This window comes from Cucurbitaria berberidis, assembly GCF_010015615.1.
Source record: "Cucurbitaria berberidis CBS 394.84 unplaced genomic scaffold K460scaffold_2, whole genome shotgun sequence".
Taxonomy (NCBI): Eukaryota; Fungi; Ascomycota; class Dothideomycetes; order Pleosporales; family Cucurbitariaceae; genus Cucurbitaria; species Cucurbitaria berberidis.
The window spans coordinates 6,454,886-6,474,367 of NW_024468936.1; the positions used below are offsets into that span (position 1 = coordinate 6,454,886).

Below are 19,482 nucleotides of genomic sequence, written 5' to 3' on the forward strand. Positions count from 1 at the left end.
GTCGAATATTCTACTACCTTTATTGTTATCATGTTGTTCTTGCTCATGCTGTTTAACCCGACTGATCGGTTTTTTTCAGCTTGTTGATCGAATGCCGCCTCCAGTCAACTACGAGCGAGACTGACTAGGATTTGAACGACTAACGAACCAGTTACATGAAATATAGCTCATGCCTAACAATGAACCGCGCGGTACAGTACTTCAAGTAAGATACACCCCGCTCAATGGATCGTAGAGGCCTTGAAGGTGAGAGCACGCTCGCACACTCTCACCGGTGGTTTACAAAATCTAGCCCCCGCGTCTTTAACGCAGTACTTCAGCTCAACTCATAGCGTCAAGCAACTCAGGAACACACATCAATCCAGGAAATAACGTCAGCATGGTGCAAAGAGCCTTTCAAGCGGATGCGGCCTAGTAAGGACGGTTCCAGCTAAGTGTCGTGTGGTTACTAACACTGAGTAGTGTCGGAACAGCGATGATCACGATTCGAGTCGGCTCCGGCAAACAAAAGTCTGACTTCAGCCTTCCTGAGAAACTAGTGCGTGAGGCTTCTCAGTTCATCGATGCGGCGATGAATGGCGCATGGCTGGAATCACAGGGACGCGTCATATTGCTGCCCGACTTCGATCACGACACTTTCAGTATCTACTTCCAATGGCTTTTGACTGGTAAACTACACAGCAAGCAGCGATATACCAAACCAACCATACCAATCACAGCAACTTACTGGTCCTTGAACTTCGAGATTGTGGCATTGGGGGAGCTTGTTCGTCTGGCTCATGACCTGCTCGATACCGATTTCAGAGACACTCTCAACGATGGAATCATTCAGTGTGCTGCTGAGCTACAGCGTTTCAAATTGGGTTTCCCCGCGTATCAAGGATCGTGCTTCTATGATGATACTCCGTGTGGGTCTCCGACCAGGCAGCTCATCAAAGATCTCTGCGCATGGACATCGGACGAGTGCATGATCGGGTCAATGGGCAAGAGTAAAGAAGACAGACATCCCGACTTCATCATGGATCTGCTTCAAGCTGTGACTTGGAGATTCATGTCCAGCAACCCAGGAACATCGCCGCTTGAAGGCTGGGAGACAAGCTGCAAGTATCATTGTCACGGCAAGGAGAAGCCATGCTACAGGAAGAAGTCCACAAGGTACGTTGACTATCTGTCGTCAGAGCTTAGTTGACCTTCTTTCCACAGATCTAGCGAGCCTACGAAGAAGCGCGCAGTGCCGGATGACACCGAGCCACAACCCTCAAAGCGACGAGCATAAGGGACAATGACGGTCTTGCAACAAAAAGAGTTGGTATCTGTGGGGAATTGGATGGCGATATTCTGGTTCATTTGATTGAAAATAGCTCACGCAGAGGAGAAGGGGGTATGGAGACTGGCGTGGCTTCCTTGTTAAGGTTAGCTGTGGACCTGGAAGACGAGGCGAGTCGTCGGTCGCTCCTTCCTCGCTCGGCGAAGACTTGTTTGACATTGCGTCACCTACTCTCACTTCATGTCTCTACGGACCGATCGTAGCTATATGGGGCGTAGGCACTATTTAAACTTTCTTTCACGAAATCTCACACTTTCAGCTAGTTTGTCGCTTTCTCACTTCTATCCTCTCACACCTTACTCCACAACCGCCACACCGTCTATGAAGACCTTATCTAAATTTCATCCCTGTTCTTTGAGGCTGCCCCCAGCCTGGACTGGCTTGAGACCAAAGAGCGCATGGTCAGAATGTCAGATTGCGACGCGAAAAATTTCATGACTTATGTCCAATGGCTGTATAGCGAATACCTACATATATCACACAACGTAGCTACGAAGACATTGACCGAGACAAAAAAAAGATTGACGGGTATTATCTCGACAACTATCTCCAGGGCACGAGGTACAAAGACACTATCATGGACGCATTGATCGAGTGGGTGTTGCCACTGCCGTGCTGGCAACATGTTCGTGTGTGGAGGAAGCAACTATAGCGATATGAATTTTCTCAGTCTCGAATCTGAGAATCAAACTGTCAGTGTGCAGCTGGTACAATGTATTCTCTTAATTTAGATCTAATGTCATCAACCTCAACTCTACTTGTTTGCCTTCCCCTTCTGTCGTGCTTACGTCTACGGTGACCACGATGACCAAGCAAACACCTCAAATGTTACTTGAGTCTCGCGTAGACTTTGTCATGCTGATTCCTTCAGGTCAAGTCGGTTTGAACTTCGCCTTTGTACAGAAAAAAAGCTAGATTGAACCTCGATATTCGAGAATATTGGCCGGAGGTCTTATCCAAAACGCGCTAATGCACCAACACGACTTCACATGACCTCGTATCGCTGATGCCCGCCAAGCCTACCCCAGCTCACTGAGACATCTCGCACCAGCCTCATCTCAAACGTGTCAGGATGGGCGTCTACTCATCTCAACCGTGAATCCTTCACACTATGATATTCCGTATAGCGCCGCTAATTGCCGCGCTCTTCCTCTTCAGTCAGGCCATTGCGGAGATTGCGCCCGAGATCACGACTGTAGCCGAAGGCTTCAACTTTATCGCCAAGCTCCCGTGCCTCGGGTGCCCATTCCTGTATCAGGATACGTCGAAAGGAAAAGACGAGCCATGGACTGAGAGAAAGCACGAGAACGCTCTGGTACATCCATCCCGTCCAGTAAACCTCGTGTTTGACATGCTCGCGTGACTGATGCACGAGCAGCTGCTGAACATCAGCCTTCCGTACGACTCGGCACACTTGAGCATCAACAACGCGCCTCTCCTTACTTCTTCTAATTTCCTCCCCCGGATATATGCGAATCAGGTTTTACTCGACACTTCGACTGAAGATGTACAAAGCCTCATTTCCACTAATAAACTCGATGATCTCGGAGGTGCGTATTTCGGCCTGTCGTACAGCTACTCGCTGCGTCGCATCAAAGACTCCAAAGCGCTGCTATTCCACTTCGACATCATGGAACTCTGGAGCGATCTGCCCGAAAGCCCCATCACGGTGATTCTAGAAGATTCAAGGCAAAAAGTACTCGAAGTAGTGCTGCTCCAGCGCCCACTGCTATCTGCCGGCGACACGGGGAGCGGAATGGAGATCATCCGCGCTGAACTCGTTGCGCGGCCGGAATTCGATGACGCGCGTAAGACGAGAAAGTCCATGTGGTTCCACGACTGGGATGCCCACGGGAAGAAAGGCACGACGTCGCACATGCTCAACTCGGCGTCCGATTCCGTCACTACGTATATAAGCTCTGGCATCTGGGCGCTTCTTCTTTTCTCGCTGGCGGTTATTGCTTTCATTATTGTGATTTGCTTGTTTTGCATCTTTGGGTTTGGGTGGCACAAGGATGAGTATGAACGTGCGCAGCATAGGAAGAGGAGGAGTAGTGCGAGGGAAAGCGGGACTTGGGGCGGAAATGATGTTGAGAAAGCGAGGAAGTTTAGGAGCGCTGAGGAGTTGGGGTTACGGAGTGGGGCGAGGGTAGTAGGCGTGGGGAAGGCTGATTGATGGGTCAAGACTGCAAAAGGAAAGGGGGGCTTAGAGTGCACAGATGAACGACTGAATGAATGGGAGATGGTCTATATTTGACAGTGTACAGAACGCCCCGAATTTCGCCACCTTCCTCCCATGTGCCTGTGTATATTATATTGTGCTTTTCCGTGTATTATTCCTGAGTCGCGTAGATGAGTACTTCAAGAGGCCGCCCAATGTCTGCAATTTCGATTACCTGCAGGTCTATCCAAAACAATTTTCGCCGTCGCTATGCAGTTCGTGTAGGTGATCGTGAAGTCGTGAATACGCATCAACTATAGATCCTCCCCGTCGGAATAGTCCAGGCGATTGTTCTCCTTCGCTAATATCGCCAGAAGATCACTGTCGTCGCCAGCACTATTGTAAAGCCCGTATTCTGCTGACGAGAGAGCCTTGCTAGGTGCTTCGAGATCATCCTCATCATCGTCCTCGACCTTTCCAACTCCTTCGTTGTTCCCCGTCTTCTGGACCAGCGCCTCGCGGATCACAGTGCATGCCTTCAGCGCCGCTTCATCGCCATTCATTTCCTGAAGATGTTGCTCGACATTTTGTAGCTTCTCCAGCATACATTCTGGCTTGTTTGGCTCGTTCTCTTGCTCAAGTCTCGGGTCCAGTGTCGAGCGATTCACCACGGCCATAGCGCCAATCTGAATGATTTGTCTGCTCCTCGCAAGGTCGTCGGGTTGGGTCATGTGCTCGAATATCGGGTCACCGAGCGTCATCGGTAGGCCGTGAGCCGACCTATAATGCTTATGCGAGAAAGAACCTTGGTCGAGCTTTGCCGCACTTTTTGGCTCTCTAAGCATGTCCAACGGCGTCCCAATACGTGTCGACATCATCCCGCCCACAAACGAGCCTCCACTTAGAACGTAGGGTATGCTCGTCGGTTTTAAGGGCCGGCCTCTCACGCCAGGACCCTGGCTAGCACTCCTTCTATGTTTGGCATATGGACCCACCCTCGTGTCTTCTGGTGTTGTAGACCTCACACGTGGTGCCTGGAGGCGGACGAACGTTGGGTTCGGAGGAGCGGAAGCGAGACGGTCTACATCTCCGTGACTGAGCGAACGGCGGCGGATATATGTTGGCGAGGGTTGCGCAGAACGAAGGAACGTAGTATTTGTGTGCCCACGGATCGGTAGAGGACGTTGACGGTAATCTTGGATATTCGGAGTAGCGTTTGCTTGGTGGGTTTGCTGAATGTCGAGGGGGTACGGTTGTGGAGAATTTTGACCGGGGGTCAAGTATGCTGATGAGATTTGACCGAAACTGTAAGTGGAGAAGTCTGGCGTAGAGATTGTCGACGGGTTTGACGAATCGAACTGTGTGAATGAAGTGTTGTCGAATGGTGAGTCCAAATGGTGGAGCACCTCGTTATTGTTGGGTGAGAAAAGATGCTGGTCCGCTTCGTTCGATCTAAAGAGACCTTCCAGCTGAGCTTGACTGAGAAGCTGCTGCTGATCCGTGGACGGAATGAATGAATCGAGAGCAATGCCATCGAATGGCGTGCTTGGCCGAGACATTCTCAATAACCCCAGATCGTCGTCGATGATACGAAAGCGCGTGATCTATGGTAATCTGGGGCCCTTGTAGCTACAGGGAGAATGTTACACAGAGTGTGGAAGGCTGCGTGGCAGATGTCCAGATATAGTCCTGTTTTTGTTTTTGTGGTGGCCTGGGCTGAAACAAATGGTTGTGGAGAGACTAGTGGGTGAAAGCGGTGGCGGTGGGATGGCGAACGGACGGGTACCTGCGTTAGTAGACGTGGATGGCGAGCAAACATCGACTTGTGCAGTCTATGCTAGAGTGACTTCCAACTTGTTGTGAATATTTGATTCGTGTGTAGCTCTCGAAGACTGTATTATCCTACTAGAGACAATTACCGTCCTGTGCTCATACATGGTGTAGAGGTGCGACTGTCAGTGCACTGGTCTTCACATGACAGCAGTCTCGAAAGGCGGTCGTGAATCTTAGATTTGCTGTGACAATCTGTCGAAGATATAGGTCCAAATGAGACATCTCAGTCCAAGATCTTCGAACGGTCGGATGATTTGAAGCGAAAAGGGTTCCCAATTTGGGAGATAGTATTGCAAAGCGCAGTAGTCCTGTCATAGTAGAAGTCCAATGCCATGAACGCCCAGAAGCCCTATGCAGCCTATATGCTCTTGATTCTGCCATACTGTACATCGGCGCCATCGTACAAATCGTTCCGCATCCTTCATCATGGGTATTTACTCCTTCTTCGGCCCAGCATCTTCCCCGCCTTTCTTTTTATCCCAATTCCACACGTCCCAAATCTGCTCGAAAATCATATCCGTATAACTCTTCCCCTCTTCCAGTGCCTTCTTCTCTTCTTCTAACCTCCTCTCTTTCCACCCTTCTTTTTCATCCCCCATCCACAACTTTCCTAGCACACCCTTCTGCTCTTCACTCTGCTTTTCTAAGCCTTTGCGCCCTTTCTCTCTCTCTTCTGCTAGTATTCTCTGTATTTCCCGTGCTTTCTCTGTCGGCAACTCCACCGCCTTCATCGGACTCAAACTCTCTACCAACCCTCGTCCAGTTCGCAGCGTAACGAGATGGTCGGCGGAGAGGTAGAAGCCCACGCCAAGGGAGAAGGTGTAGAGGTCTAGTTTGCGCGGGGGCAGGAGCGCAATTATGGGACATAATACGATGCCACCGATAGCAAGATTACGTGTTATGCGCTGGTAGCGGGCTTGCTGTTCGAGGGCGAGGCGTTGTTCGGGTGGGATGGGAGGTTGTTGCGTTGGAGTCGCCATTTTGATGTGATCATACGAGTAGCGTGTATATGTCGATTGCGAATGCGATGATTAAGCGCTGTAACTAGGAGTATATGGGTGCGGCGTGGTTGATAGTGTCCAAGATGAAGTTGTGATGCGACCTCAAAAAGTTCCATGATGCAAAGACCGCGGTTAGCCTCGCTCGGCTAAACCTGCCCTCCTGAAACCATGCAGGTTATAGAGCGTTCATTTTCCCGACAGTATAAGTAGATAGCCTTGTAGATAGTTGGACTGGTCCTCTTAAAATTAAAGATACCAGCTATTTCAGCCAGATTCTTCTACTGTATAGCACTGCAGCCGAAATCATGGCATGCCATGCAGCGTTTCGCAAATAGTTGACATAATTTACATCAGTGCACCCCTATGCTACACCTCCCTCGAGGTTTGCACGCTGCTGAGTTTGTCAAAGCTTCCGCCTCTTGCAACCTGCCTGGTCGCTCAAGCGCTCCTCTTCGTCTGGCCTTCCCTTTCCATCCTCCTTCCTTTTTCCAGCCTGCTCAAAGGTACCACTACTCTTCAGGCGCTTGGTTGGAGTCTTTTCGTACTCACTACCACTGTATCCGCCTCTTGATCCATCATCTTCGGTCTCTGCGGCACTTTCTGATTTTGGCTCCTCGTATGCGTTGTACTTTCGCTTCTGTGCAGTACTTGGGGTTTCCATCAATCGCCGCAAGCGACTTTCTCGTAATCGTCGATTGACTTCTTCCGTAACATCGATGTGCTGGACCACGTAAGTCTCTTCGGCTTGGACTGGCTTGCCACGCGGTGTGGGTGATTGCTCAATGGGCGGAGATATGGCTTGGTTTTGCGAGGTTGGAGTATGCGATTTGGGGGTCGAGATCGAAGGTTTGGGGGCTTCTATACTGAGCCGTTTGTTGGATGGTTTGGCCTACGATTGTCAATGGCTGGGTTTAGTTCGAGAGCACAGAAGCGCGCACCTTTTTCTCGGCCAACCCTTCACTATCGAGTTGATCTCTGAATCTTTTCATATCGTCCTGCAGTCTACCGGATTTGTTCCGTAGCGATATGAGATCGGTGGCAAGCCAGTCCGGCGCATTGTGATCAGTCGCCTTGAGGGTCTCGTTTAGGAACTGCAGTTGCGTGCGAAGAGCGTCGATGTGCTTATCAAAGTCCTGGGATTCGAATGAGATACGCAGAAGAGATGGCAGTCAAGGCTTTAATATGTTTTACCTCGAGCGATAGCCTCCCCATATTGTGCAGAACCGTGGTGCAACAAAGAAGGTCGAGTGCATCAGGCTTGACGCTCCGTTGCGGACCTCCGACAGACAGGCAGGGGCTAAATTTCCCTGCGTCGATGCGTTCGGAATGCCCTTCCGAATCTCGGAATGATGGAACTATGGGCCTAGTCAATCAACACTCCAATCATCAGAAATGAGATTATGATCTGCTACATGATAAAGTAAAACAGGCTGGATACAACAGTACAGGGTTCTATATACACGCTGGTTCTTTTACCTTAACACAATCATTGAATGAACTCCGTCCACTTGGACACACCACTGGCGTTCGCCATTTAGCCTTTAGGACTCGTTTACGAACACATCCAATTGTAAAACTAAGAGCACCCCTACATATTCTTCTACTCAGAAGTTATACTCCACCAAGTCCGACTGATTTGATCATGTGCTCTCCGAGCTATAATAGCTAGAGCCACGTCTGCTATAGCAACAGTCTGATAGTAGATTGCCATCACTACCTACACTATGCGGCACATGTCTCCTGTTTTCTCTCGGCTGGGCGATTTCAGGGTTGGCTCTTCGCAAACTTGGTCAAGGATAGATATGGTAAGCTGTGAGGACTTGAATCGAGAGTGGGCCCAATAGACCATCCCGTGACTCTATGAAGGCTGTCCGATGGCTATCATCAGGCAACACTGGTAATTGTTCAACTCGGACGGCCCGTTGACTGGAGGGGTCTTTGGTAATCCACAAGCTTTTCACCCCTCTTCTTCGTCGCCAAAGGTGAGCTTTACGGCCTTCGCCTTCTTCTTTGTCTTCTTCATAACTTTGCCATCTGCCTTCTTGACGGCCTTTCCGTCCTCTTCCTTGCTCTGCTCATTCTCATCGCTTATTATTTTCGCGGCCTTCCGCTTCTTTGCATTCACACCAACCTCAACGATCTTGTCCTTTGGCTTCTCGTCTCCCTCCACAACCCGCTCTTTTAGGGCACCATCCCCTGTGGACTTTTCGCCTTCTTCATTGTCTTTCCCCGATACAAGTGCATCGTACTCTTCCTTGGTCAGCGACTGGTTCGTCTCCTCGAGTACATAGGTGGGCGCATCATCTTCATCGTCATCTTGCTTCATCCGTTTGTTTCTGAGAATCGGCTGCTCATGGCGGGCTGAGTCTCCGCCTGCCAACTGACCGCGCAGACGTTGTAGGAAGGCGGGCTGTGAGTTATCTGCCCAACGTGAGCATGCCTTCCAGATCATCATGAGGAAATACTTACCGAAGTGGAGATCTTTAGCTTTGAAGCTCATTTTGATGACTGGTACGATTCAGGCCGGTATGGGGTTCTAATATGCTTCGCGAAGATGCAAGGGCAACGTCACACAGGCCGTTGCATGCCGATCGTTTAGCGGGAGATTTCCATGCGGCTCGTTCGAGATGGCTTGGCGATGTTATCTCCGCGATGTTCAGTCCCACTTTGTCCTTGACATGTTTCACTCTTTGCAGACGTTATATAGGTGCAATATAACACGTGAAATGGGCACTATTACGGGAAAACAACGCATTGGCCGGCAGCAGTTGCCTCAGGCGCAATCTCTAGGTTGCTTGGCCCCTGCGCGACACTCGACGACATCTTTCTTGCCCGACCCGCTCCACCACACCAAGTCGCGAAACGCATACCGACTCGCCGGGCGCCGAGTGGGCTCGTAACTACCTTCTAGAACCCTCCTTTCTTTCACTCCTTTCACCCTAACGGATTTCCGAGATTATACCTGTCGCGCAACTATCAGGCCGGCTTCTGTTGTTGCACGCCTGTTAGTTACCTCGGGTCGCTCGTTACAAACTCGATGTCCCCGGCCCTGCGTTGACCACGTCGCCCTTCTCCTGCTCGTCTCCCACAAATCCTACGTATCCGAGCTTCGAACAGTCCATTGCGGTTAGGGTTCGCAAATACGCGAAGGACTGCCATTGGCAGGGAAGGCTTCCTCGGGCGCGCGATCCCTCGGACACAAAGATGAAGCTCTCCCAAGATGTGACAAGGCGATCACCGCCCTCTAAGGACGGCTTGGAGAAGGTGGACGACAAATTGCGCCGCGCAGACAAGGTCTCCCCGCAGTTATCTTTCTTCCGCCGCCGGATACGACTAAAGGGGAACTCGTCTGTCTCGATGCCACTGGGCTTAGTGCTCCTATTTCCATGTCTTGTACTCACATTAATCCTAATTCTCTTCGCAAAGTCGCCAGACCCCCAGGGCATCATGAACATGCCCGCCGGCGCTCCTCCGTCAATACGGTAAGTGTTGTCCCATCTTTGAGGTAGCAGATGGCAAAACCCTAACACTGCGTAGAAAGATCAGCGAAAAGTACGACAAGCCCTTCGTAGTAGGCTGTCTCGAACCCAAAGTCAATGCCCCCCGAGCAAACGCTGCATTCGTGGTTCTGGCGAGAAACAAGGAGCTAGACGGTGTCATACAAACAGTCAAATCAATCGAGAGACATTTCAACAGGTGGTTTCACTATCCATATGTCTTCCTCAATGATGGGGAATTCAACGCGACATTCAAGGAGACTGTCTTGAATCACACAAGCGCAGCAGTGGAGTGGGGCACGATCTCAGCAGAGCACTGGGGATTCCCTGATTGGGTAGATCCCGCAGTCGCAAAAGAAGGAATTGCAAAGCAGGGTGACCATGCGATCATGTACGGCGGCATGGAAAGCTACCACCACATGTGTCGGTTTTACTCCGGGTGGGTATTGATTGTTACTACAAATGACTCTGCTAACGTCTGGAAGTAAGTTCTATCAGCACGAGCTGCTGCAAAAGTACGAATGGTATTGGCGACTCGAGCCGGAGATCAAGTACTTTTGTGACATCACGTACGATCCATTCATCCACATGATACGAAACAAGAAGACATATGGCTTTACCATCGCCGTAAAGGAGCTGCGGGAGACGGTACCTAACATCTTTCGATATGCGTCTGCTTACAAGCGGATGAATAACCTTACCTCTAAAGGTCTCTGGGAAATGTTTGTGGAGAAGCCAAAAGAAAAAGAGGAGAAAGCGGTACCGACGACAGATCCCAAGTCCAAAAAGCCCACGCCCCAGGAGATGGAAGACTCGGAGTCCATCGTAGGGAAACTGCCCGAAATCGATCCTGAGGCGATGGAGGGCGAATCGTATAACATGTGTCACTTTTGGAGCAATTTTGAAATCGCGAGACTGGACTGGTTCCGAAGCAAGGAGTACAACGACTTCTTCGAGCTGATGGATCGCAGCGGTGGCTTCTGGATGGAAAGATGGGGAGATGCGCCAATTCACTCGTTGGCTGCCGGCGCTCTTCTCGGCCCTGGAGACATCCACTACTTCCGGGACTTTGGTTACCGGCATACCACTATCCAGCACTGTCCAGCAAATGCCCCAGCGCGGCAGCTATCCAGGAGCCCATACTTTGAGAAGACGACTCTGGACGAAAAGATGCGACGTGAAGAAGACGCGTACTGGGCGACGCCGGATCCAGTCAAGGAGAACGGTGTAGGCTGTCGCTGCAAATGTGATAGCGACATCGTCGACGTAGAAGGCAAAGAGGGGTCTTGTCTCGCGGAATGGGTAGATGCCGCTGGCGGATGGGCATCGCCTGGTCCTCAGTGGCCTTGATGTCTGTCCTTGTTTGCATGTTTTCCTACCGTTTATACCAGCTCCGGGGGATTGTTTTGAGGGAGCATCAGCATTTAGCCTTGGTTTCCGCACGGCGCCATGGTGTTGGTATTGCATATGGGTTGGGCAGCCCTTCTGGAGCATTAGCTACGCTACGCTACGCTACGTCAGGTGTACAGGGGCGTTGGCGGACGTGCATCATCTGCACTGTACATATTGCTCGACTGGCCGTGTACATTTACGAATGAAGATATGGTCGACGCTTGCATATTGATCAAGTGGGATTTCCATTCAGCAACCAGTTATTTGCTGTTTGTCTGCCTTGTTGGTGGTGGTCGTCCATGGTTTCCCTATCTAATCGGCGTGCGTACGTGGGGCAAGGTCAGCTATTGGGGCCCCTCCATTTCGGAAACGGAACCCATGCGCGCTGCTCTCACCACTTGACGCCTTGTACACCACTGCACTCGCTCTACAACTTGTAGTTGCTCTCTAACTACTCTCAGTGCCTACTAGAACAGCCAACCCTCACCGTCGAGGCCGTCAAGGTGCCCCAAGCAGGTATGTGTTATCAGCGTCCCCACTTGCATGATGCCTATCCCGGCCGGCAAGGCTTCCATTCCACGCGCATGGCCCGCGACTAGACGTTAGGCAGCGCCCGCCCGCACCTTCACCCCGTGCAACCCATGGCTCTGCCAGGAGTCCCTCAACACACTATAAACCCCTCGCACGCTCTTTCCTTTGTAACGTTCAACTAACATGCCTTCCAGTGACGCCAACCCAGCTCAAGATCTCAAGTTCCCCCCTGTGCGAGTCAACCACTCCCTTACCAAGCTCGACCTCGATACACTGATGATGCGGTCGACGACGCGCAGACTGCCAGAGGAGCCCGGTAGCTCTCTGGACGATAGTACCTATGAGCTGCTGGGCGATAGCCTCCTCGAGACGTCCGACGATGAGGCACATACCGAGTCGATCGCTTCGACCGACGGCCCAACGCCTGACGATGCGTCGGACTTCAGTGACGACGATAGCGTTTACGAGACGGGTAACAAAGACATGCATAGCAGCATACACTCCTCGCACGCGGAAGCACTAGAACCACACGCTCATGAACGCTCGATAGCAAGCGGGGAAGATAGTATCCTGACTGAGGTACCACTACATCTAGAAGGAAGCGAAAGCTCCCGCAAGATCAGGCTCGAGGAGCAACTGGCAGAAGAAGACGACGTGGCTGTAGGTAGCAAAGTCATCAAGAGCTTGTCGGATGCAACAAGCGAGCTGCCCCAGGTCTTGAACCGATACGGTTGCTCTCAAGTCAGACTGGTTGTCCGCGCAGCCTTGTCTCCACGTTCCATGCCCACACCAGCCTCTTACAGGGTACTCTACATTGGTATGCCTGAGAAGTGGCTGGAAGACGTTATTACTTCGCAGATCGGCGCCACAATCGCTGCCTCTCCCAGTGTTTCAAGGTCAGTAATGGTGCGGGACGGCCAGATAGAGCCGTACGGTCCCGTCATACACGTATACCGCTGTGCCGAGCTCCACACCTTCGCCGAGCATGACAAACGATCACACGTCTTGATCATCCTGGATGACGGAACCCAACTCAACTTCGGACCAGGTCTAGCCTCCCACTCTAAAGGGCGACCAGATCTTGTGGTTTTCTGTCACCCAACGATCCCCGGTCCTGCGACTGACTTACAGGAATTTGCGTCTGCTACTGAAATATTTGGTCGCGAGAACATTCCATGCATCAATCTTGCTCAAGCCCGACCTTACGGTGATGGGGCTTCCGCATACGACTCGAAGAGCTTGAGAGTATGCGTAGAGGGTAGGGATAATTCGGACACTGACTATGAGTTGAAGGAGGTTCTTCCTCTCGACTATTATACTTTCAGCGAACTCGAGCCCTCCCAGCTTAACCGTCATCTCGCTTTCATCAGTCCTCACCTGTTCCCGGAAACAGACACGAACACTGAAGAGCCACGCAGGTCTTTCACTGGTGACACATACAATGCGTTTATGAAGAACTCCCGCTCACAAGGGCGACTGATCAAGATGCTAATCTCGGCCGTGGTCTTGTTCGCACTGATTCCGGCCTTACTACATGGCACTGCATACGTGCCGATGCTCTTCCAGAAACCGTCAATTCTCAAACTCGAGTCTTCGATCTCAGCACAATACTCAGCATTGACGTCTTCTGTTGCTTCGGCGGTGTTGACATCGCAGACTGGTATTCCTGTCTCCTCTATACTTTCGGCGAGTTCTGCGCCGAAAGGTCTCACGCTTGTACCACCACAGGCAAAGCCCCTTAAGCGGAAGCTGGAAAAGAAGGACGAAAAGATCAACAGATTCGACATCCAAGCGACGGGTGATCACCAGTTCATTCTTAGTCCATCTAAGGGTTTCGCCAATAGCCGCAAAACACCTCAACTCCAAATCCAAGTGTCTCGCGAGTCAGTAGCGGTTCCATCTCATTACAATCGGACTATCAGCGGCGAGTACATTGTGGATCTCCAGCAAGAATACCCCTTCGGGGCCTTTAACGTGAACATCGCAACCTATTCAAAGCCCCTTCTGCGACAGTCTTTCGAGATTACGCTAGGACACAACAAGTCAACGTTAGCTCGACTCCTTGACACGGCCAAATTGGGTCTCATTGGTACGCAAAGCAACCTCTGGAACGCATCATATATATTGACAGAGCATTTTCGAGCAGGCTTGGCCGATGTAGAAGCCGCTGCTGTCCTCTGGACAAATGAAGTCCGTGGGCCAAGCGAGGAAGCCGTGGAACGATTCTGGAACGGAAAGCAAGTGCTTCGGCGGAAATTAGCCTCGAGCACTGAGTTTCTCATGCAAGTACCCGGAGCAACGTGGTTGGGGTTACGGATGGCAACTGCTCCAGTTCGCACCTCATCACCTATGTTGAGGGCCAGGATGAACGCGCTTCGCCTTCGGTGCAAGATGGAGATGGTTACAGGACTATCGAGTGATGGCTTGGCGGAGAAGCAGAGTTGGGCTTGCAACAAAGTACGAATCGAATCACAAGAGAAGGGTCAGCTTTGAAGTTTAGGAACAATCTGGAGAGCATAATGCGCTGGAGGAATCGCATCTCTCGTCACTTTCTCCCATTGGGTGGCGTTTTATGTTTGTTTTATGAGTCGCAGAACGGGGTATCAGGAGTCGATTTGATCTCGGGCTTATACCCATGGCATGGGCGAGGATGGGAAGGTTGGTGTTCACGTTGCTAGGGAACTCGTATGCTTGAGGCGGTTTGATATCTGGCGTATGGTGATTGCATGCGGCCACATGGCATATCAGGATCGCTTATCGATCATCGTTTGTAGTCCTCGCGATACTATATCATAAACCCCTTTTATTTTCAGCATGCCACTTGAAGTGATTGCCGACTTGATTCTAGATCCTACAGAGAGCATGAAGCATAAGTGAACCTGGAGATATCGGGCTGCCTGCAACGACATATGACACATATAATTCCACCCTAAAGCAGCGGTTTCCAGGCGATGACAGGCTTCACGAGGCTTCACAAAGGCGGCGAGTCAACGTCACGCACGTCCCCGAAACTACATGGAGCCTAGTCTAGCGCGGTGCCCCTCCATCGCGCCTCCCACTCCTAAATTCTAGGGCTTGTGCTAGCATCGACAACCCTCAAAACACACCACTGCCGCCCGACTATTTTACCCCTCAGGCACCTAGTCCTAATACCCAGCCTCATATATCTCTCACTGCCGAAGCCATGTCTGACGTTGCCAAACCAGACCCCCAGACCACTGCGCCTGGAGCGACGCTCGTCAAGGACGAGACCGCGAAGGTCACGACCGATATTGCTGCCAACAAGCCCGAGACCGAGACCAAGGATGACAAGCCAGTCACGGAGAAGGCCGCAGAGGCTGCTTCTTCGGCTGCGGCCGCAGTAAAGGACAATGTCTTCTCCATGTTTGGTGGCGGCCCAGCGAAGGTGAAGAAGGAGGAGGTTGATGATGTCAATGAGCCATCGGGCGCCTCAAAGCCCAAGGGCGAAGTATGCCTACAATCTTGACTCAAGAAAAACTTCTGGACTGTACTAATACCATCAAGGACGAGAACCCCGAGAACGAGGAACCCGACGTCGATTTCGCACCCGTTGTCCACCTCACCGAGAAGGTCGACACCAAGACCAACGAAGAACTCGAGGAGCAAGTTTTCAAGATGCGCGCCAAGTTGTTCAAGTTCGATAGGGATTCGCGGGAGTGGAAAGAGCGCGGCACTGGTGACGTTCGGTTACTCAAGCACAAGGAGAATGGCAAGACTCGTCTTGTTATGCGACGAGACAAGACGCTCAAGGTCTGCGCCAACCACTACGGTAGGATATATGATGCTCGCGCATATGGACAGTTACTGACATGTGCATAGTTGTCCCGGATATGAAGCTTTCGCCCAACGTAGGCAGCGACCGCAGCTGGGTCTGGAACGCCGCTGCCGACGTCAGCGAGGGTGAGCCTGAGGCCCAAACCCTGGCGATCCGTTTTGGCAACAGCGAGAGTGAGTTTCAGCCCCGAGGAAGATAGCTATACGCCCCACTAACAATTTGCGTCTAGATGCCAACCTCTTCAAGGAGGCTTTCATCAAGGCCCAGCAAGAGAACGAGGCACTTTTCGGCAAGTCAGAGCAGTAGAGGTCGTCCCTTGGTCGTCGGGAATGTGGGATGGGAAAGGAAAACAAGTTTGCATGCACGAACAGTGATGACTTTTTGAAACGGTAACATATCACGGCGGTAGAGATGTCCCACCCCTTTGCACATATAGATAGCAACAAATTGGCCTGGCTACTGCAGCCTATGGCGTCCCCCAAACTTGACAAGATTCTTTTACTGACGTGAATCATGACATTGAAACTTGGTACGTAGGCAGTAGCTGCTCTCACCCCACCTGGTAGTTCAACGTGATGCGACTAGTCACCTTTACGTTGTACCAGAACTGTATTTCACCATGGGCTGTGTCTTGTCGCAGCAGCCTGGCCATGATGTTTGTTCGGTTGCGCCAAGACTGCGCGGTAGCTAAATCGCGGCCCCGCGACCTGCATGTATCTCCTCCGCCAAATCAAAGCTCGCGACCAGCCACCACGCCAACTTCACTTTACCAAAAACTACAGCATCCCCAGCAACCACCAAAGCGCGCTCATCCAAGAGCTTGTCGCGTGTGCTACCTCTACATAGCTTGGATATTACCCGACAGAGAGAAAGCACATAACCAGACAAGATGCCGGACGTATGTTGCGCCGCATGGAGATAGTCAAGGCGATTGACCAAGTGCTAATGTTTGAGCAGGTCAAGCGTTGGGTCAAGCTCATCACGCACCAGAAGCCCATGTACGTATACACAACCTCTGCCCCTTGCGCCATCGCATGCGCCCGTCCGCCTAACGCGTCACGTTGCGACCAGCTGCTAACAAGTCTCCAACAGCGCGGAGCCTTCGCCCGTCGAGGGCTACCCAATGCGAACATGGAGCATAGAGATCTGGCTGCTAGACGATCAGGGCAACGAGGTCATGCCGAACGTCTTCGAGAAGGCTACCTACAACCTACATCCGTCCTTCGATAAGAACAAGCAGGGTCAGTGCGCAAGGCAACGCGACAGCCAGGAGACGGATCACTAACGAGCATGTAGTATTCAAGAAGCCGCCTTTCCGCATCGAAGAGAAAGGCTGGGGAGAATTCGACATGAACATCGTGCTCTCGGCTGTTGGCAAGGGCGGCGATCACACGCTCGAGCATGACCTCAACTTCCAGTCTGAGCGATACGAGGCGAAGCATCAAGTGGTGAGTGGTACAGACACCATGGGCTATTAGAAGTGATCACTGATAAGTGGACACAGACGTTCCGGAATCCGAAACCAGAGCTGCTCGCCCTTCTCCAAGAATCTGGCTCCGCCGACGCAAATGGCATCCGCGGCAAAGACGCAGCTAAGAAGAAGAATAGGCGGGACAAGAACGTTGACATGGAGAAGCTCGCCGATGGCCTTCAGAAGCTAAGCGAGGATGACCTGCTGCATGTGGTGACGATGGTGCACGACAACAAGACGAGTGAGACGTACACGAAGAATGACGTTGAGAGTACGTTGCCCTGGGCTTCTTTCCGAAATAGAGGGAATAGATATGCTAACCATGTGACAGACGGCGAGTTCCACGTTGACCTCTACACGCTTCCCGACTCGCTAGTCAAGATGCTGTGGGACTTCACGGCTTCGAAGACTGACTTATAGGCTTGTCTTTGCACCTCTCGCAGTCGGATACGAGTAGGATACAGTCCGCCACTCTTCGTCATTTTGCGACTACATACCCCAGTTTAGTCACTGCGCTCCGGTCGAATGCTATGGTCCAGAATCTCCATTGCGGTCCCGCACACTGGTGTCTGGATCAAGGACTACGCGCACACCTCAACATTTTCCTCGATTTTCTTTCCATATTGCTTACGAGCCGAGGCGTTCTTGGGCAAAAGCTGGATGATATGATCAGCACAATGCTTGGCGCTGGGTTGGGTAGGTCTATAGGTGAAATGGATACCTAATGAATGCTTCATATTAATTCTGATTATCGTTCATCCTCCTTTCTCTGTCGTTGAGCGGCCTTGGCCCAATCCAGTCCTGTTCCCTGGGGTGTTTCTCTTCGTCTCCGAACTTTCCTAGACTATCGTCCGCCCCTAGCGCTTTGTCAGGCCAGACCCTACGTTTCACGCAACCTTCGCCTAACCACTGCACTAACATGCCGGCATAACGCCTGATTCTGACTCCACCGCTAGACGATGTTCTGCGCATGGGGGTTACATGTACCCCGCGTGTCCTCGGGGCACAGGAAGAGGATATCCGAAACCTGGGGCCCCATATCAAGCTACCGGTGCGACACGCATGTTCATGCAACTTCCTCCAACTACGATCGGCTCCTTACGTCACGTGTCAGACATTATCATTTCGACACCTGGCAAACACACGTATCCCAATGGCTCTCCTTAGCGGCCGTGTCATAGCCATAACCGGTGCTGCATCCGGCATAGGCCTAGCAACAGCTCATCTTCTCGCCTCTCGAAACGCAACACTTTCCATCGCCGACGTCAACGCGACAGCTCTAGAGAAAGCGGAGAGAGACTTGAAACAGCGCTTTCCAAGCGTAGACATATTACCATACGTGCTCAACGTCAGCAAAGAAGAAGAAGTACAAAAGTGGATCGAAACCATCATAGCAGTCTACGGCCGCCTGGACGGAGCCGCGAATCTAGCCGGTGTAATCGGGCCCTCAATCGGGCTCAAAGGCATCGACAAGCAAGACATTTCAGAATGGGATTTCATCATGTCGGTCAACCTACGCGGTGTGATGCTCTGCCTCAAGCACCAACTGCGGCATATTTCCGACCACTCCGGCGGCTCCATCGTCAACGCGAGTAGCATTGCAGGCGTACAAGGCATGGCTAACAACGCCGCCTACTCCGCGAGCAAACACGGCGTTATTGGCCTTACGCGCAGCGCCGCAAAGGAAGTGGGGCACCGTGGTGTGCGCGTCAATGCGGTTTGTCCGGGATACATTGATACGCCTATGAATCATAAGAGTCGGGATATTGCGATTCAGAATGGCATGGAGGCTCAGCGCGAGAAGAGGATTACTAGTGTTGCGTTGAAGAGGACGGGAGCTCCGGAGGAGTGTGCCGAGTTGATTGTGTATTTGTTGGGGGATGGGTCGAGTTTTATTACGGGGAATGCAATTAGTGTTGATGGGGGGTGGAATTGCTGAGTGTGGATGATTGGGAGGGGGTAGGGAAGGAGAGTTGTACCGAAATGAGAACATGTCGCTACGGGGTTTTGCGAGTAGAAAGACTGTCTGATTGGCAGTCTATGACAGCTACGAGGGGTATTAACATGAGTCTGTGACTTTGCTACCCTTCTACTTCATGACTACTTGTTGATTTGGTGTCCAGATTTTGGATTCACCTTGGCAGAGGGACACTCTACAAGTAAAATCCTGCCTTTTGATTAAGATGAAAGAGTCACGCCTTTATCAGCACTTCTAATATGTATGTTAGGAAGTTGTATAGAAGTTTACTCTTCTTCTCGATCAATCAGGCCTAGAAGCGATTTGAAACAGAAGATGGTGGTAAGATCGTTAGTGAGCATAATTACTCCTCGTATAAGAACTAATTCTAGTGTCCAATAGACGTCTCAGGGTTCTGTTGCCATTACGTTGCGGAGCACATCCTCCGTGGCTAGTTCCTTCGGTAAGCGTGCATCTCGGTCCGAGGAGTAACGTGTGCACCTCATCCTGTGCTCT

At 51.4% G+C, this 19,482-nt stretch overlaps 10 protein-coding genes across 10 annotated transcripts; 6 read left to right on the forward strand and 4 right to left on the reverse strand.

Moving 5' to 3' along the window:
• Nucleotides 1-379: 379 nt before the first annotated feature.
• Nucleotides 380-1,276, forward strand: K460DRAFT_415740 (uncharacterized protein; the record flags this gene model as incomplete). The annotated part of the gene is made up of 3 exons (XM_040937753.1): nucleotides 380-414; nucleotides 463-1,155; nucleotides 1,204-1,276. The coding sequence occupies 3 exons, from the start codon at nucleotides 380-382 to the stop codon at nucleotides 1,274-1,276; spliced, it is 801 nt and encodes a 266-aa protein (XP_040791925.1).
• Nucleotides 1,277-2,397: 1,121 nt separating this feature from the next.
• K460DRAFT_365245 (uncharacterized protein) lies at nucleotides 2,398-3,801 on the forward strand. The gene is made up of 2 exons (XM_040933143.1): nucleotides 2,398-2,642; nucleotides 2,706-3,801. Exons 1-2 carry the CDS (start codon nucleotides 2,439-2,441, stop codon nucleotides 3,501-3,503), a joined length of 1,002 nt encoding a protein of 333 aa, XP_040791926.1. The 5' UTR covers nucleotides 2,398-2,438; the 3' UTR covers nucleotides 3,504-3,801.
• Nucleotide 3,802: 1 nt separating this feature from the next.
• On the reverse strand, nucleotides 3,803-5,103 carry K460DRAFT_394210 (uncharacterized protein; the record flags this gene model as incomplete). Its single annotated transcript, XM_040935983.1, has 1 exon — nucleotides 3,803-5,103. Exon 1 carries the CDS (start codon nucleotides 5,045-5,047, stop codon nucleotides 3,803-3,805), a length of 1,245 nt encoding a protein of 414 aa, XP_040791927.1. The 5' UTR covers nucleotides 5,048-5,103.
• A 330-nt stretch (nucleotides 5,104-5,433) lies between these two features.
• On the reverse strand, nucleotides 5,434-6,381 carry K460DRAFT_415743 (uncharacterized protein). The gene has a single exon (XM_040937754.1). The coding sequence runs from the start codon at nucleotides 6,299-6,301 to the stop codon at nucleotides 5,756-5,758; it is 546 nt and encodes a 181-aa protein (XP_040791928.1). The 5' UTR covers nucleotides 6,302-6,381; the 3' UTR covers nucleotides 5,434-5,755.
• Nucleotides 6,382-6,535: 154 nt separating this feature from the next.
• K460DRAFT_331268 (uncharacterized protein) lies at nucleotides 6,536-7,570 on the reverse strand. The gene is made up of 3 exons (XM_040930798.1): nucleotides 7,514-7,570; nucleotides 7,261-7,455; nucleotides 6,536-7,211 (listed from the first exon to the last, which is right to left on the reverse strand). Exons 1-3 carry the CDS (start codon nucleotides 7,532-7,534, stop codon nucleotides 6,726-6,728), a joined length of 702 nt encoding a protein of 233 aa, XP_040791929.1. The 5' UTR covers nucleotides 7,535-7,570; the 3' UTR covers nucleotides 6,536-6,725.
• Nucleotides 7,571-8,279: 709 nt separating this feature from the next.
• Nucleotides 8,280-8,822, reverse strand: K460DRAFT_281341 (uncharacterized protein; the record flags this gene model as incomplete). Its single annotated transcript, XM_040928482.1, has 2 exons — nucleotides 8,280-8,743; nucleotides 8,792-8,822. The coding sequence occupies 2 exons, from the start codon at nucleotides 8,820-8,822 to the stop codon at nucleotides 8,280-8,282; spliced, it is 495 nt and encodes a 164-aa protein (XP_040791930.1).
• A 704-nt stretch (nucleotides 8,823-9,526) lies between these two features.
• K460DRAFT_276173 (glycosyltransferase family 15 protein) lies at nucleotides 9,527-11,169 on the forward strand (the record flags this gene model as incomplete). Its single annotated transcript, XM_040928092.1, has 3 exons — nucleotides 9,527-9,804; nucleotides 9,860-10,258; nucleotides 10,305-11,169. The coding sequence occupies 3 exons, from the start codon at nucleotides 9,527-9,529 to the stop codon at nucleotides 11,167-11,169; spliced, it is 1,542 nt and encodes a 513-aa protein (XP_040791931.1).
• A 630-nt stretch (nucleotides 11,170-11,799) lies between these two features.
• Nucleotides 11,800-14,457, forward strand: K460DRAFT_365251 (uncharacterized protein). Its single transcript, XM_040933144.1, has one exon. It carries the CDS (start codon nucleotides 11,926-11,928, stop codon nucleotides 14,233-14,235), a length of 2,310 nt encoding a protein of 769 aa, XP_040791932.1. The 5' UTR covers nucleotides 11,800-11,925; the 3' UTR covers nucleotides 14,236-14,457.
• Nucleotides 14,458-14,926: 469 nt separating this feature from the next.
• K460DRAFT_376024 (putative Ran-specific GTPase-activating protein 1) lies at nucleotides 14,927-17,429 on the forward strand (the record flags this gene model as incomplete). Its single annotated transcript, XM_040934832.1, has 8 exons — nucleotides 14,927-15,211; nucleotides 15,268-15,532; nucleotides 15,583-15,711; nucleotides 15,768-15,831; nucleotides 16,631-16,779; nucleotides 16,835-16,986; nucleotides 17,043-17,280; nucleotides 17,341-17,429. 8 exons carry the CDS (start codon nucleotides 14,927-14,929, stop codon nucleotides 17,427-17,429), a joined length of 1,371 nt encoding a protein of 456 aa, XP_040791933.1.
• A 650-nt stretch (nucleotides 17,430-18,079) lies between these two features.
• Nucleotides 18,080-19,206, forward strand: K460DRAFT_365254 (NAD(P)-binding protein). Its single transcript, XM_040933145.1, has one exon. It carries the CDS (start codon nucleotides 18,163-18,165, stop codon nucleotides 18,946-18,948), a length of 786 nt encoding a protein of 261 aa, XP_040791934.1. The 5' UTR covers nucleotides 18,080-18,162; the 3' UTR covers nucleotides 18,949-19,206.
• The last annotated feature ends 276 nt before the right edge of the window (nucleotides 19,207-19,482 follow it).